The sequence below is a fragment of the Anomaloglossus baeobatrachus genome, chromosome 1 (assembly GCF_048569485.1).
Source record: "Anomaloglossus baeobatrachus isolate aAnoBae1 chromosome 1, aAnoBae1.hap1, whole genome shotgun sequence".
In the NCBI taxonomy this organism is placed as follows: Eukaryota; Metazoa; Chordata; class Amphibia; order Anura; family Aromobatidae; genus Anomaloglossus; species Anomaloglossus baeobatrachus.
In genome coordinates this window covers 40,885,465-40,901,107 of record NC_134353.1, presented here as the reverse complement: position 1 = coordinate 40,901,107, position 15,643 = coordinate 40,885,465, and the positions used below count along the sequence as shown (strand labels likewise).

At 48.8% G+C, this 15,643-nt stretch overlaps 1 protein-coding gene across 2 annotated transcripts; it reads right to left on the bottom strand.

Moving 5' to 3' along the window:
• Window positions 1-3,412: 3,412 nt before the first annotated feature.
• On the bottom strand, window positions 3,413-15,272 carry LOC142304284 (pantothenate kinase 2, mitochondrial-like). Of its 2 annotated transcripts, none has more exons than XM_075346520.1 (7): window positions 15,051-15,272; window positions 12,062-12,414; window positions 9,823-10,076; window positions 6,854-7,030; window positions 6,570-6,693; window positions 6,091-6,216; window positions 3,413-4,738 (listed from the first exon to the last, which is right to left on the bottom strand). In XM_075346520.1, exons 1-7 carry the CDS (start codon window positions 15,220-15,222, stop codon window positions 4,688-4,690), a joined length of 1,257 nt encoding a protein of 418 aa, XP_075202635.1. In that variant the 5' UTR covers window positions 15,223-15,272; the 3' UTR covers window positions 3,413-4,687. The 2 variants fall into 2 exon arrangements, with proteins under 2 accessions (XP_075202635.1, XP_075202644.1); XM_075346529.1 differs by having other exon boundaries at window positions 12,062-12,350; window positions 15,051-15,133.
• Window positions 15,273-15,643: the final 371 nt, after the last annotated feature.

The following is a 15,643-nucleotide window of genomic DNA, read 5'->3' as shown; positions in this document are numbered from 1 at the left end:
TGTTTTTGGTATATGGCAGGTCTTGTGGAGTGTTTTTGGTATATGGCAGGTCTTGTGGGGTGTTTTTGGTATATTGCAGATCTTGTGGAGTGTTTTTGGTATATGGCAGATCTTGTGGGGTGTTTCTGGTATATGGCAGGTCTTGTGGGGTGTTTTAGGTATATGGCAGGTCTTGTGGAGTGTTTTTGGTATATGGCAGGTCTTGTGGGGTGTTTTTGGTATATGGCAGGTCTTGTGGAGTGTTTTTGGTGTATGGCAGGTCTTGTGGGATGCTCCCGGTATACGACAGGCATTGCTTGGTGTTTCCGCTATATCTGGTCTAGTGGTTTGTTTCCAGTGTTTGACGGGTCTTGTGGAGAGTTCCCGGAATTATGGATTTTCTTTATGACCTCACTTCTCCATTTTCATCATATTACATGGCGTCATTCAGAATTGCAACTTGTCCCAGAATAAAAGAGTTAACGAAAAATAAAAAGTTAAGTTTCTTCTCAAGAGAGTGAAGAAAAAAAAAGAAAAATAGCTCAACCCCAAAGGGGAAAATACATAATTTTAGGCCAAAAAAACCCTCTGCATTTGTTACCCATAGCAACCAATCACAGCGCAGTTTTCATTTTACCACAGCTGTTTACAAAATGAAAGCTGGGCTGTGATTGGTTGCTATGGGTAACAGGTTTCCTTTATAAGCGAGGCCTAGTCTCTATCCCGTGGCCTCTGTTCCTCGGTGCTTCAGAGTGACAGGACGTCTCAGAGATCACACGGCCGCCGCCAGCTGCAGACGGTGACTACAGATCAGGTGGAGGAGTCACACGGCCACCACGGGGCGTCCACGCTGCGTGACACTGCATGGCAGCACAGCAGGGGAAGTACAGACACGTCAGTGCGGGCACCAGGGGATTTGTTTGTTTTGGGTTTTTTTATCTTAAAACCCTGTGAAGATGAAACCACATTTTATTTTCACTTTCTATTTTCAGACTGTTTGCTCTCTGCTGATGGCGGATCTGTTCTTTACTGTAAGTGTTGATCAGCAGCATGTAATGTAAAGATGATCGATCCCCCCAAATCTGCACTACATGGAGAAAACTATGCGCCCCCTCTAAATCCACCTGCAGCAGCTTTATGGCCTCAGATTCCACCTCCATACACATTAACATGGAGCTAGTCCATCCCTGCACAGAACACGTCTGCTCCAGAGTCCAGTGATGGCGGCTTTACACTGCTCCATCCAAGACTCAGCATTGTGCTTGGTGATGTACGGCTCGGCATTGTGCTTGGTGATGTACGGCTCGGCATTGTGCTTGGTGATGTACGGCTCGGCATTGTGCTTGGTGATGTACGGCTCGGCATTGTGCTTGGTGATGCACGGCTCGGCATTGTGCTTGGTGATGCACGGCTCGGCATTGTGCTTGGTGATGTACGGCTCGGCATTGTGCTTGGTGATGTACGGCTCGGGATTGTGCTTGGTGATGTACGGCTCGGCATTGTGCTTGGTGATGTACGGCTCGGCATTGTGCTTGGTGATGTACGGCTCGGCATAGAGCTTGGTGATGTACGGCTCTGCATTGTGCTTGGTGATGTACGGCTCGGCATTGTGCTTGGTGATGTACGGCTCGGCATTGTGCTTGGTGATGTACGGCTCGGCATTGTGCTTGGTGATGTACGGCTCGGCATTGTGCTTGGTGATGTACGGCTCGGCATTGTGCTTGGTGATGTACGGCTCGGCATTGTGCTTGGTGATGTACGGCTCGGCATTGTGCTTGGTGATGTACGGCTCGGCATTGTGCTTGGTGATGTACGGCTCGGCATTGTGCTTGGTGATGTACGGCTCGGCATTGTGCTTGGTGATGTACGGCTCGGCATTGTGCTTGGTGATGTACGGCTCGGCATTGTGCTTGGTGATGTACGACTCAGCATTGTGCTTGGTGATGTATGACTCAGCATTGTGCTTGGTGATGTATGGCTCGGCATTGTGCTTGGTGATGTACGGCTCAGCATTGTGATGTACGGCTGCAGCTGATCAGCCATGAAGCTCCCGGTGGGTGCAGAGTTTGTGCTGATGTTACCAGAGAAGGTCTGGACTCTGCAGTTATGGGGTCAGCAGAGCGGTGGGGACGTTTCTGCCCTCTGTTCCTCAGCACTCGACCCCCCGCTTTGTGATGCTACGAGGTCTCCACTTCGTGGCTGAGTTGCTGCGGTTCCTTCCATTTCTCAATAATATCACTCACAGGAGATGGGGAAGATACAGGAGGAAGAAATGTTATGAACGGACTTGTCACCCCAGTGGCTCCTATTACAGGACGCACTGGTATCAGTGAGCTCCGCACCACCTGCCGCTCTGTCATGTTAATAAAGACAGACGACATGGTGAGGGGCCAGAGGGGCTTTACGTTATACACTGAGGGTCGGATGTTGAACACTGGTGGGTGAGGAGGCCGCATGTTGGATGTTGTACACCGGTGGGCAAGGGGTCTGCATGTTATACATTGGGGGGCTGGATGTTGTGCACTAGTGGGCGAGGTGGCTAGATTATGTTCTGGGCTATAAGGCTAGATTTTGTATCTAGGGACAATGGGGCTGGTTGCAATATACCGGAGGGCAATGGGGCCGGATGTTATTCATTGATGGCAAGGGGCAAAATGGGGTTAGGTGTTGTACACAGGGGACAACTGAGATGAATGACAAACCTGAATTCAAGCGTGCGTCCAATACTTTTCTCCATGTCTATTCATGAATTTGGTCCCCCATTCCTGAGCATGGATGAAGCATAGAGAGGGAAGGGAGCTGGATTAACTATTGAAACAAGCAGCCAGCCCCCTTCACACACAGGTCTATACTTCATCATGTACTAACAAGACCGATTCTACATTGCCCAACACGGGCTGCAAGCTGCACCGAGCTGATATTGGGAGCTGTATTGTCCATTGGATCACCAACTGGGATCAAAGATTAGTTCATTTTGGGTGATCTGGATCATGTTTTGGGGCTGTGCCCGTTCCGGTTATCCTTTCCCCTCCGTTGCTTTTGATGGACATTGTCTATTTTCAGCCGTTAATACATGTAGGGTCAGCAGCAGTTGGCGTAAGGTTACTGCTCTATACACACAGAATGGAGTGATCCATCTGCGCCACCTAGTGCACAGGAAGGGAACTGCAGCACATAACCTCAAACACATTGTAGTACCTATGTGCATGTGCAATTAGGTCTCATTGATTCACAGGACCACAATGGGTCACCCATAGGGGCTCACAGGGCTAACGCTACCACCAATGTGATCATCATAGTGTTTCAGTGCATGATGCAGTATAAAGCATGGCGAACATCTGGAAGCAATGCGACCGGAGACTCCGTGTGCCGCCATCTAGCCGCGCGCGCACACACACACACACGATAAATGAAAATACCTGGAAGCCGCAAGGAAAGTTTAGAAACGTATTGACATTTTATTAGAAAATGTACAAAATGTGAAGTTCCAGTCGTTCACGGTTTGGTTTTCGACGCACAAGATCCCTGGTAGGTGCCCGCGGGCACGGTCCTGTCTGCGGAAACAGTATACAGCCCAGGGTGCCACATGCAAAAAGCTGACGGGCCAGACTTTAAAGAGAAAACATGGGTAATGGCCAACATGTAAGGTGGGACTACTTGTGCATGTCCCCCCTCTGAAATAAACAGCGCCCTTCTGGACATTAACCTTTTTACCTATAAAATTGTCAGCCCAAAAATCTGTGTCGCTAGTCCAGGAGGAGGAGTCTCACTCCACTAGTCATGTGCAGCTTTTCAGCCAATCGCAATAGGAAGGTTACTCACTTGACAAGTAGCTGGCTGAAAAGAGTCACATGACCAGTAGCCAGACTCCGCCTCTGCTCCGTTGCGATCTTTCAGTGTTTACGTCCCCTTTAGTTCCCTTCTAGGCAGTCAGCCATGACAGTTATCGCCCCCTATGATGTGGGGGATCCCAACAGACCCAGAAAACAAGGGATGAAAGACCCTTTGCCCCTATTCTTGCAACACAACCCCCAACTGTATGGTACGTCCCTCTGCTGTATATTTATCCTGGTCTGGGGGTCCCGTACACCATCCGCCGGGAAGAAGGGTAATCTTAAGACCTACATAGTGCCCTACAAGAATGAGACCCCTAAAGGAAGGGAGTGTAACCAGCTGTAAAGCAAAACCAAAAAGGAAAAACTTCTAAGGGCAACCCCTCTAAATGTAAATATTTGATGGACGGGTATTTGACGCCGTACAGACGGTGACGCTGGACTGACCGCTCATCAGCCATACTGAGGCACTGCTGATATCGGCATCCGAGGATGCACTTAAATATAAAAAGTAATACATTCATTATGGCAGATCGGATAGACAACGCTGGCGCCAATCAGTGACCACCAGCGCATACGGACGCACTGCTCCGAGGGTGACCCGGTGCCGTCCTGCCAGAAGTAACCGCCACCTAGTGTATAGTCATTGCTTTGGATAGAAGTGTTCCTTACAGGCATCGGTTTAACCCTTTAATGTTGGGCTGGACTCCCACCTGCCCATTATTATCACCCTCCCCCTATAGGAGTGACCGGGGTAGGGGGGGAGGGAGGAAAGAGTCTTAGAAGTAACAGTCAGTGAGCCGGCGGCCCGGCCTGTAGTGCAGAAGATTAGGTAGATATGGCTTTGGACAGTTCTTGAGATGTCGGCCATGTTGTCAGGTTGTGTTCAGTAACTCCAGCAGGGCCCCGACCGCTCCGAAGTAACCCTGAAAGAAGAGACCGGGGTCAGGCACAGGCGGGTTATGCGAGACAATACGGCCTAAAGAATAAATATGCCACAGTGTGCCCACCTCACTAAAGGGGAGCCCCCACTATGACTATAGTGACAATAGAGCAATACACGGGTCAGTCCTCGTGGGTAATATAATTTTACAGAAGTGTTTAAAAACCGCTGCAAACTGTAAAATCGTTTGCTGGAGCTCTGACGGTCCCTCCAGAGTTTGTTCACAGGCGTTGAGCATGTGACCAGTACAGACCAAGGTCCCCTAAGATGCCCCCTGCATTTATTGCTATGCAAACGCTGCTTTTCAAGCCTTTTTTATTGTATTTTTGCAAAACAACTATTTTATACCTTTGGTGCCGATATGTTAATTTGTGGGCGACTGATGAAGCCAGCACGCCTGTAGAATGGCCGGCTGAGACCGCGGCCTCCTTGAGAGTGTGCAGTGCACCGAGAAAGGCGCCAACACCCAGGGACGCAGAGATCAGCAAATTTGTAATTACTGTAACTCACAGGGAAACCACGATTACTGGAATGATTAATCTGGATGAAACCCCCCCCCCCACAACAAATTGACACCACAAAAAGGTATAGAAAAAGTTTTTTTGCAATATGCAAATAGCACATTCTGATGGCAGTAAATACAGGGGGACGGTTTGGGGGATCTGTGCAAGTGGTCGGGAACCCCATTAAAGAAAAAAAAAAAATGTAAGAAAGTAAAAAGGACAAAAAAAAAAATGCAAGAAAAAGTAATCAAAACAACATGTACCCCAAAAGTTATAAAAAAAAAAAGCAAATAGTCAACAAATTCTCATGGCAATAAATACAGGGAGCGGTGTGGGGGACCTGGGCAAGCGGTCAGGTTCCCAAATAAATATAATATTTACAGAGTGTCCACCCATATCCTGTCCACCGCCATTAAATTGAGAACGGCGGCAGCTATAGGCATAGAAGTGGTGTCTAGGTATAGTAAAGTAGCCATGCGCTACACAATGAAACCACCTATAGCGCCACCTGGTGGAAAACAACGGAGATAGCATTTTTATCTCGAAAACGAAACGAGATACAGAAAAAAAGTGAATTACAAAGTTGCAGGGCATCATCAATTCAATACGAATCGACACCAGGGGGCGCTATAGGTGGTTTCATTGTGTAGCGCATGTCTACTTTACTATACCTAGACACCACTTCTATGCCGATAGCTGCCACCGTTCTCAAGTTAATGGCGGTGGACAGGATATGGGTGGACACACTGTATATAGGACACTAAGATAAAAAAAAAATGCAACGACAAGCGATGGAAACCTCATTATGTACCGCAGGGTCCTGATATCTTACCTCGTGCTCCAGGAAGAGGGCTTTGAGCTGCCCCTTGGACCAGTAGTCCAGCGCGTAGGCCAAGAGCTTGATGGAAATGGTATTGATCCGGAGAAAGTTGCCGACAAACACCACGCGGCTGATGTTCTGAAGGCAGAAAGAGGAGAAGCGACTTTTAGTCATCTGGATGGATACGGACCACAGAAGACGGGATCACGGTGATCCTCCGGAGAAGCACAGAGACCGGGATGAAGCAGGGGTTGTCATACTGGTGTCTGGCCACCAGAGGGCGCCTCTCCAGGGCTGGGCGTGAGGACTTCTGCTCTCTCATAGCCCTGTACAATGCTGCTTGAATTAGAAGCTACAAGGCAGCACTGTAAAGAAGCTGAGAGCTCAGAGCCAGCGGAGCGGAGCTATGCCACCATGCGGCACTATACTGCAGCGCTATGCTGTGAACGTGTCATGTGTATATTGGATCAGCGCCGTCCGCGGGGGCTTACCTCGTTCACTGCGCACATCCTCGCCAAGGAGCCGATGTTATTGGTTATGGTGATCAGGGTGGCTCGCGCCAGGTCTTCTTTGCTCACCAGATCTCTCCTCTCCTTGCTCATCATGTTCCCAAAGCTGGAGACAGAGGAGAAGTGTAAGAGGGAGGACTTGGGGGGACCACCAGTGACCACTACCGCCTGGCGGCCCCCATGTCGCTGTATCGATAGAGGAGCCAATCAGGAAGCAGCTTTCAGAAAGCTGGAATGCGACTGGCTGTTCTGATGAGAGCCCTTACCTGGAGGCCACAGCGTAGCCCGGCAGCCCGAACCTCTCGTAGTCCCCTCCGTAGATGTCCCGCACCAGCTTGTCCACTTTAGTGCTGTCTCCCAGAGCCGCCATTTCTAGAGCCTCTTCAAAGGTGGAGCATCCGGTCAGCAGGCAGCACAGGCCAAAGAACGTGCCGCCCCCGAGACTGAGGAAGACGAGACCACCACAATCAGTGACGTGCCCCACATCACATGAGGAACAAAATATTATTGTGCCACTCTCCAGCCCGTCAGTAAATGAACGGCTTCCGTTACAGCCGAATTTTTCACTCATCGGTCCGGAGCACCGGCTGCCAGATTTCTGCACCCCGGTTCCAGAGCTTTTTTTCCTGTTGAAGCTATTGCTTTTTGACTGAAATTCGTCCATAGAGACCACTTCTGGCCAGACTTCTCCCAATAGTGGATGGATGTACAGTGGGTACGGAAAGTATTCAGACCCCTTTAAATTTTTCACTTTTTTTGTGTCACTGCAGCCATTCAAAAAAGTTCATTTTTCTTCTCATTAACGTACACTCTGCTCCCATCCCCCAACTTAACAGAAAAAAACAGAAATGTAAAAATTTATTAAATAAGAAAAACAAATATCACATGGTCATAAGTATTCAACCCCTTTGCTCAGACACTCATATGTAAGTCCCATGCTGTCCATTTCCTTGTGATCCTTGTGATCCTCCTTCAGATGGTTCTGCTCCTTCATTGGAGTCCAGCTGTGTGTAATTAAACTGATAGGATGTGATTTGGAAAGGTGCACACCTGTCTATATAAGACCTCACAGCTCACACTGCATGTCACACCAAATGAGAATCATGAGGTCAAAGGAACTGCCCAAGGAGCTCAGAGACAGAATTGTGGAAAGACACACATCTGGCCAAGGTTACAAAAGAATTTCTGCAGTTCAAGGTTCCTAAGAGCACAGTGGCCTCCATAATCCTTAAATGGAAGAAGTTTGGGACCAGCAGAACTCTTCCCTAGACCCGGCCGTCCAGCCAAACTGAGCAATCATGGGAGAAGAGCCTTGGTGAGAGAGGTAAAGAAGAACCCCAAGATCACTGTGGCTGAGCTCCAGAAATGCAGTAGGGAGTTGAGAGAAAGTTGCACAAAGTCAACTATCACTGCAGCCCTCCACCAGTCGGGCCTTTATGGCAGAGTGGCCCGATGGAAGCCTCTCCTCAGTGCAAGACATGAAAGCCTGCACACAGTTTGCAAAAAAAAACACATCAAGGACTACCAGACTATGAGAAATAAGATTCTCTGGATGATGAGATGAAGATAGTCCTATTTAGTGATAATTCTAAGGGGTATGTGTGGAGAAAACCAGGCACTGCTCATCACCTGCCCAATACAATCCCCACAGTAAACCATGGTGGTAGCAGCATCATGCTATGGGGGTGTTTTTCAGCTGCAGGGACAGGACGACTGGCAGCAATTGAAGGAAAGATGAATGCGGCCAAGGACAGAGATATCCTGGAAGAAAACCTCTTCCAAGAGTGCTCAGGACTCAGGAGGTTCACCTTCCAACAAGACAATGACCCTAAGCACACAGCTAAAATAACAAAGGAGTGGCTTCAGAACAACTCTGTGACAATTCTTGACCGGCCCAGCCAGAGCCCTGACCTAAACCCCATTGAGCATCTCTGGAGAGACCTGACAATGGCGTCCACCATCCAACCTGACGAAACTGGAGAGGATCTGCAAGGAAGAATGGCCGAGGATCTCCAAATCCAGGATCCCGAGAAGACTCATGGCTGTACTAGCTCAAAAAGGGAGGGAGTGTCTACTCAATACTGAGCAAAGGGGCTGAATACTTTCCGTACACAACCTTCCTTGAAAAACTGTGAGCAAGAGACAAGTATACCTAAAGTGATGCTTAGAAGGCAAGGGCGGTCAGACAATTGATTTATAGATTTCTTTCTTGTTCTTTTATTTTGCTAAGGCTAGTTTCACACTTAGGTTGAACGGCATCCGTTGCATATAGTGGCACAACGGATGCAACGGATCTCACAAAACAACGGAATTTGCTTTTTTTTTTTTCTTTACAGTTTTATTGGCGGCAGACTGATCGCTCACAGCAGCCGGCCGCCGGGTGATCAGCTGATCGCTCACAGCAGCCGGCCGCCGGGTGATCAGCTGATCGCTCACAGCAGCCGGCCGCCGGGTGATCAGCTGATCGCTCACAGCAGCCGGGTGATCAGCTGATCGCTCACAGCAGCCGGCCGCCGGGTGATCAGCTGATCGTTTGGCCGCCGAGAATGTGTGCGTGGGGCGGAGTGCGGGGTGGGTGGAGCCTAGCGGGGCCATGGCGCTGAGGATGTCAGTACCGGGGACTGCATGGCTGGGGACAGGTGAGAGTGTGTGCGTGCGTGTCTGCGTGTGCATGCGGAGTGGAGTGCGGGAGGGGGCGGAGCCAAGCGGGGAAGTGTCAGGCTCCCTGCACACGTAGCCAGGGTAAATATCGGGTAACTAAGCAAAGCACTTTGCTTGGTTACCCGATATTTACCTTGGTTACTAGCATACACCGCTTAGCGCTGGCTCCTTCCACATGTAGCCAGGGTAAATATCAGGTAACTAAGCAAATCGCTTTGCTTAGTAACCCGATGTGTACCATGGTTACGTGTGCAGGGAGACAGAGAGAGCATGCACTGCGAAATCCTACGGATTCCGCTGCTCAAAAAACATTACATGCTGTGTTCCCTCCGCCTGGCGGAAACAATGCAGGTGCTTCTGTCACAATCAGTCATCCATACAAGTCTATGGGATCCGTTAACGGATTCCGCTGTTTTCCAAAGAGGCGGATTGCGACAGAAGGTAATTAACGCAAAAATAGACTCCTCTGTAGAGCATTCTTACTTTGCAGCATTTTCCCCACACCTGCGTAAAGAAAGCCCCCCTCTCCCTGAGGACATCATAATAAAAGGCTATTTGCTCCCCAAACACACACCTTGTGCCCGTCACCCGTTTGTAGTCGTTCTGCGAGTACACGGCCAGAATACTGACTCCAGAGCCGATGTTCACCAGCAGCAGGGGGTACGGGTTCGTCAGGGTGTAAGGAATTTTCTGACACTTTTCAGGGTCCTTTGGGTTTTCCAGGTAAAAGCACTGAGATAATCCATTAAACCCCACAGACTCAATAAACAGGACACCTTTAATGAGACAGTCCAGCTCATCCAGCTTCCACAGCTGAAGTCCCCCGACCTGGCAACAAGACAGGGGCTCAGAGGAGACCACCACAGACTACATCATAACAGTACGCAGGGGGCAGCATTATAGCAGTTATATTCTTGTACATAGGAGCAGTATTATAGTAGTTATATTCCTGTACATAGGGGGCAGTATTATAGTAGTTATATTCTTGTACATAGGGAGCAGTATTATAGTAGTTATATTCTTGTACATAGGGGGCAGTATTATAGTAGTTATATTCCTGTACATAGGGGGCAGTATTATAGTAGTTATATTCTTGTACATAGGGGCAGTATTATAGTAGTTATATTCTTGTACATAGGGGCAGTATTATAGTAGTTATATTCTTGTACATAGGGGCAGTATTATAGTAGTTATATTCTTGTACATAGGAGCAGTATTATAGTAGTTATATTCTTGTACATAGGAGCAGTATTATAGTAGTTATATTCTTGTACATAGGGGCAGTATTATAGTAGTTATATTCTTGTACATAGGGGGCAGTATTATAGTAGTTATATTCTTGTACATAGGGGCAGTATTATAGTAGTTATATTCTTGTACATAGGAGCAGTATTATAGTAGCTATATTCTTGTACATAGGAGCAGTATTATAGTAGTTATATTCTTGTACATAGGAGCAGTATTATAGTAGTTATATTCTTGTACATAGGAGCAGTATTATAGTAGTTATATTCTTGTACATAGGAGCAGTATTATAGTAGTCATATTCTTGTACATAGGAGCAGTATTATAGTAGTTATATTCTTGTACATAGGAGCAGTATTATAGTAGTTATATTCTTGTACATAGGAGCAGTATTATAGTAGTCATATTCTTGTACATAGGAGCAGTATTATAGTAGTTATATTCTTGTACATAGGAGCAGTATTATAGTAGTCATATTCTTGTACATAGGAGCAGTATTATAGTAGTTATATTCTTGTACATAGGAGCAGTATTATAGTAGTTATATTCTTGTACATAGGAGCAGTATTATAGTAGTTATATTCTTGTACATAGGAGCAGTATTATAGTAGTTATATTCTTGTACATAGGAGCAGTATTATAGTAGTTATATTCTTGTACATAGGAGCAGTATTATAGTAGTCATATTCTTGTACATAGGAGCAGTATTATAGTAGTTATATTCTTGTACATAGGGGGCAGTAGTATAGTAGTTATTCTCTTGTACATAGGGGCAGTATTATAGTAGTTATATTCTTGTACATAGGGGCAGTATTATAGTAGTTATATTCTTGTACATAGGGGCAGTATTATAGTAGTTATATTCTTGTACATAGGAGCAGTATTATAGTAATTATATTCTTGTACATAGGGGCAGTATTATAGTAGTTATATTCTTGTACATAGGGGCAGTATTATAGTAGTTATATTCTTGTACATAGGGGGCAGTATTATAGTAGTTATATTCTTGTACATAGGGGGCAGTATTATAGTAGTTATATTCTTGTACATAGGGGGCAGTATTATAGTAGTTATATTCTTGTACATAGGGGGCAGTATTATAGTAGTTATATTCTTGTACATAGGGGGCAGTATTATAGTAGTTATATTCTTGTACATAGGGGGCAGTATTATAGTAGTTATATTCTTGTACATAGGGGGCAGTATTATAGCAGTTATTCTCTTGTACATAGGAGCAGTATTATAGCAGTTATATTCTTGTACATAGGGGGTAGTATTATAGCAGTTATTCTCTTGTACATAGGAGCAGTATTATAGTAGTTATATTCTTGTACATAGGGGGTAGTATTATAGCAGTTATTCTCTTGTACATAGGGGCAGTATTATAGTAGTTATATTCTTGTACATAGGGGGTAGTATTATAGTAGTTATATTCTTGTACATAGGAGCAGTATTATAGCAGTTATATTCTTGTACATAGGAGGTAGTTGTGTCCACTACAGCAGGTATTGTGTATGGTCAGGTAGTATACTTCACTTGACAGTCTTCCTTATCCGTGTATCACTTACGGTCAGGAACTCCTCTTCGAACTTGTACGCTCCTCCACCAGTGGCGCACAAGGACGTGTGCAGGCTGGAGAACTGCTTATCTCGCGCCATCAGGATGAAGACAGACATGTCATGGGTGGGAAATCGGATGAAATGTAGGTTTCCCTTCCGACCGCACAAGGTCAGATCTTTCAGCTCCAGGTGGACGTCCCGTAGGCCCGTTTGCCCATAAGCCACGTTGGACATGAGATACTTCCGGATGCTCTTGAGGTTTTCCACTTCTTCCTGCTCCTCTTCAGTTGTGATATCTCTGGGTTCAAAATAGACAAGTTTCACCAGCGTCCCACCAATATCCAAGCCAAACCAAGGGAAGGCTAGGACAAAAGACACACACGTTATATAGTCCCTGAGGGGACGAAGGACTGGAGCAGCCGATGTCATCCTCCAAATCACACCCCTCATGCATCTATGACCCCGCCCCCTCATACAACCCTCCCTGCATCTATGACCCCGCCCCCTCATACACCCCTCCCTGCATCTATGACCCCGCCCCCTCATACACCCCTCCCTGCATCTATGACCCTGCCCCCTCATACACCCCTGCCTGCATCTATGACCCCGCCCCCTCACTATACACCCCTCCCTGCATCTATGACCCCGCCCCCTCACTATACACCCCTGCCAGCATCTATGACCCCGCCCCCTCACTATACACCCCTCCCTGCATCTATGACCCCGCCCCCTCATACACCCCTCCCTGCATCTATGACCCCGCCCCCTCATACACCCCTCCCTGCATCTATGACCCCGCCCCCTCATACACCCCTGCCTGCATCTATGACCCCGCCCCCTCATACACCCTTGCCTGCATCTATGACCCCGCCCCCTCATACACCCCTGCCTGCATCTATGACCCCGCCCCCTCATACACCCCTGCCTGCATCTATGACCCCGCCCCCTCATACACCCCTGCCTGCATCTATGACCCCGCCCCCTCATACACCCCTGCCTGCATCTATGACCCCGCCCCCTCATACACCCCTCCCTGCATCTATGACCCCGCCCCCTCACTATACACACCTCCCTGAATCTATGACCCCGCCCCCTCATACACCCCTGCCTGCATCTATGACCCCGCCCCCTCATACACCCCTGCCTGCATCTATGACCCCGCCCCCTCATACACCCCTGCCTGCATCTATGACCCCGCCCCCTCATTATACACCACTGCCTGCATCTATGACCCCGCCCCCTCATTATACACCACTGCCTGCATCTATGACCCCGCCCCCTCATTATACACCACTGCCTGCATCTATGACCCCGCCCCCTCATTATACACCCCTGCCTGTATCTATGACCCCACCCCCTCATTATACACCCCTCCCTGCGTCTATGACCCCACCCCCTCATTATACACCCCTCCCTGCATCTATGACCCCGCCCTCTCATTATACACCCCTCCCTGCATCTATGACCCCGCCCCCTCATTATACACCCCTGCCAGCATCTATGACCCCGCCCCCTCATTATACACCCCTGCCAGCATCTATGACCCCGCCCCCTCATTATACACCCCTGCCAGCATCTATGACCCCGCCCCCTCATTATACACCCCTGCCAGCATCTATCACCCCGCCCCCTCATTATACACACCTGCCAGCATCTATGACCCCGCCCCCTCATTATACACACCTGCCTGCATCTATGACCCCGACCCCTCATACACCCCTCCCTGCATCTATGACCCCGCCCCCTCATTATACACCCCTCCCTGCATCTATGACCCCGCCCCCTCATTATACACACCTCCTTGCATCTATGACCCCACCCCCTCATACACACCTCCCTGAATCTATGACCCCGCCTCCTCATTATACACACCTCCCTGAATCTATGACCCCACCCCCTTATTATACAGCCCTCCCTGCATCTATGACCCCACCCCCTCATTATATACATTTCCCTGTATTTATGACCCCACCCCCTCATACACACCTCCCTGAATCTATGACCCCGCCCCCTCATACACCCCTCCATGCATCTATGACTCCACCCCCTTATTATTCACACCTTGTATTTATGACCCCACCCCTCATTTACCCCTTCCTCCATCTATGCCCCCGCCCCCTTATACACACTCCCTGCATCTATGACTTCACCCCTCATAATAAAAAGTGAACTTTTTACTATATACTACAAGGGAATCCATATCCCGCTTAACAGCACCCCTTGATACGTCTGGTTGTGTGCACACTATTTATTATTATCCACCCCTCATTATACACTCCTCTCTGCATCTATGACCCCACCCCCTCATACACTCCGCCTTGTATATGACCCCACCTACTCATTATACACCCCTCCTTGTATTTTTGATCCCGCCTCATTATACACACCACTCTTTTACTGACCCCACCCCCTCATTATACACCCCTCCCAGTATCTGACCCCACCCCCTCATTATACACACCTTCCTGTCTATGACCCCACCCCCTCATTATACACCCCTCCCAGTATCTCTGACCCCACCCCCTCATTATACACCCCTCCCAGTATCTCTGACCCAACCCCCTCATTATACACCCCTCCCAGTATCTCTGACCCCCCTATCATTATGCACGCCTCTCATTATCTATGACCCCACCCCCTCATATACGCCTCTATATGACCCCGCCCCCTCATACACACCTCCCTATATCTGGCTCAGGCTCTTTTCATGATATCCACCCAATCCACAGTAAACATGCCCGCATCTCAAAATTACCACGCCCCTTTCCCGGCAGTAAGGCCACGCCTCGTTGCACAGTCAGGTCTTCTGGTTTCAGGAGTATCTCAGCCACGCCCTTTTCATATAACCACGCCCCGTTGTTATAGTCACGCCCCTTCGTAAATAACCCCTTCCTGTCTGGCCGCTCCCTCCCGTACATGGCGGACTCGCTGGCCTCCTGATATTCCTGATGCCGCCGGTGTCCCTCCCGAACCTTTCCTTCCTCCAGCCGTCACTTACGCGGCCTGTTTTTCCGCATGGAGTCGAGGCGCGGGCGAGGCCGGGGCATCGAATTCAGCCTTTCCCGGGAAGCTCCGGCGGACGCTGAGGGAGCCTCGGCTGAGCTGATTCTACGTCGGAAAACCGAGTCTTGTCCTCCCGACTGATCGTCCTCGGGACCGTTCTGCGCCATCACTGCCCGCCGCCGCCGGCTCCCAGCAGCAGCCCGTCACTGACAGAAGGCGCATGCGTACCGAGTTCTGCCAGGCGTGTTAGCCAATCAGCGCTGAGAGGACGAATTACGGACATACAGCGCAGCCAATCGTCGTGCACAGTGCTCTGGTGGTGGGCGGGGCTTTTGGTTGAGTGACAGCTGGACGGTCTCCATGGTAACGGCAGAGGATGTCAGTCAGGAGCCTCTGGAGGGGCTATTTTTGGAAGCAGAAGAAGCTGAGAATTCACTGTACATCCTCATTGTTACTGGGGAGAAGCGAATATCCCCCGTCATGTCTGCGGCCGGCCCTGCTCGTGTACTGGACCGTGCACAGCCCACGACAGGCGACCGCAGCGATAATCAGGGCAAACATGGGCAAATAACGCCTCAGAAATGATAG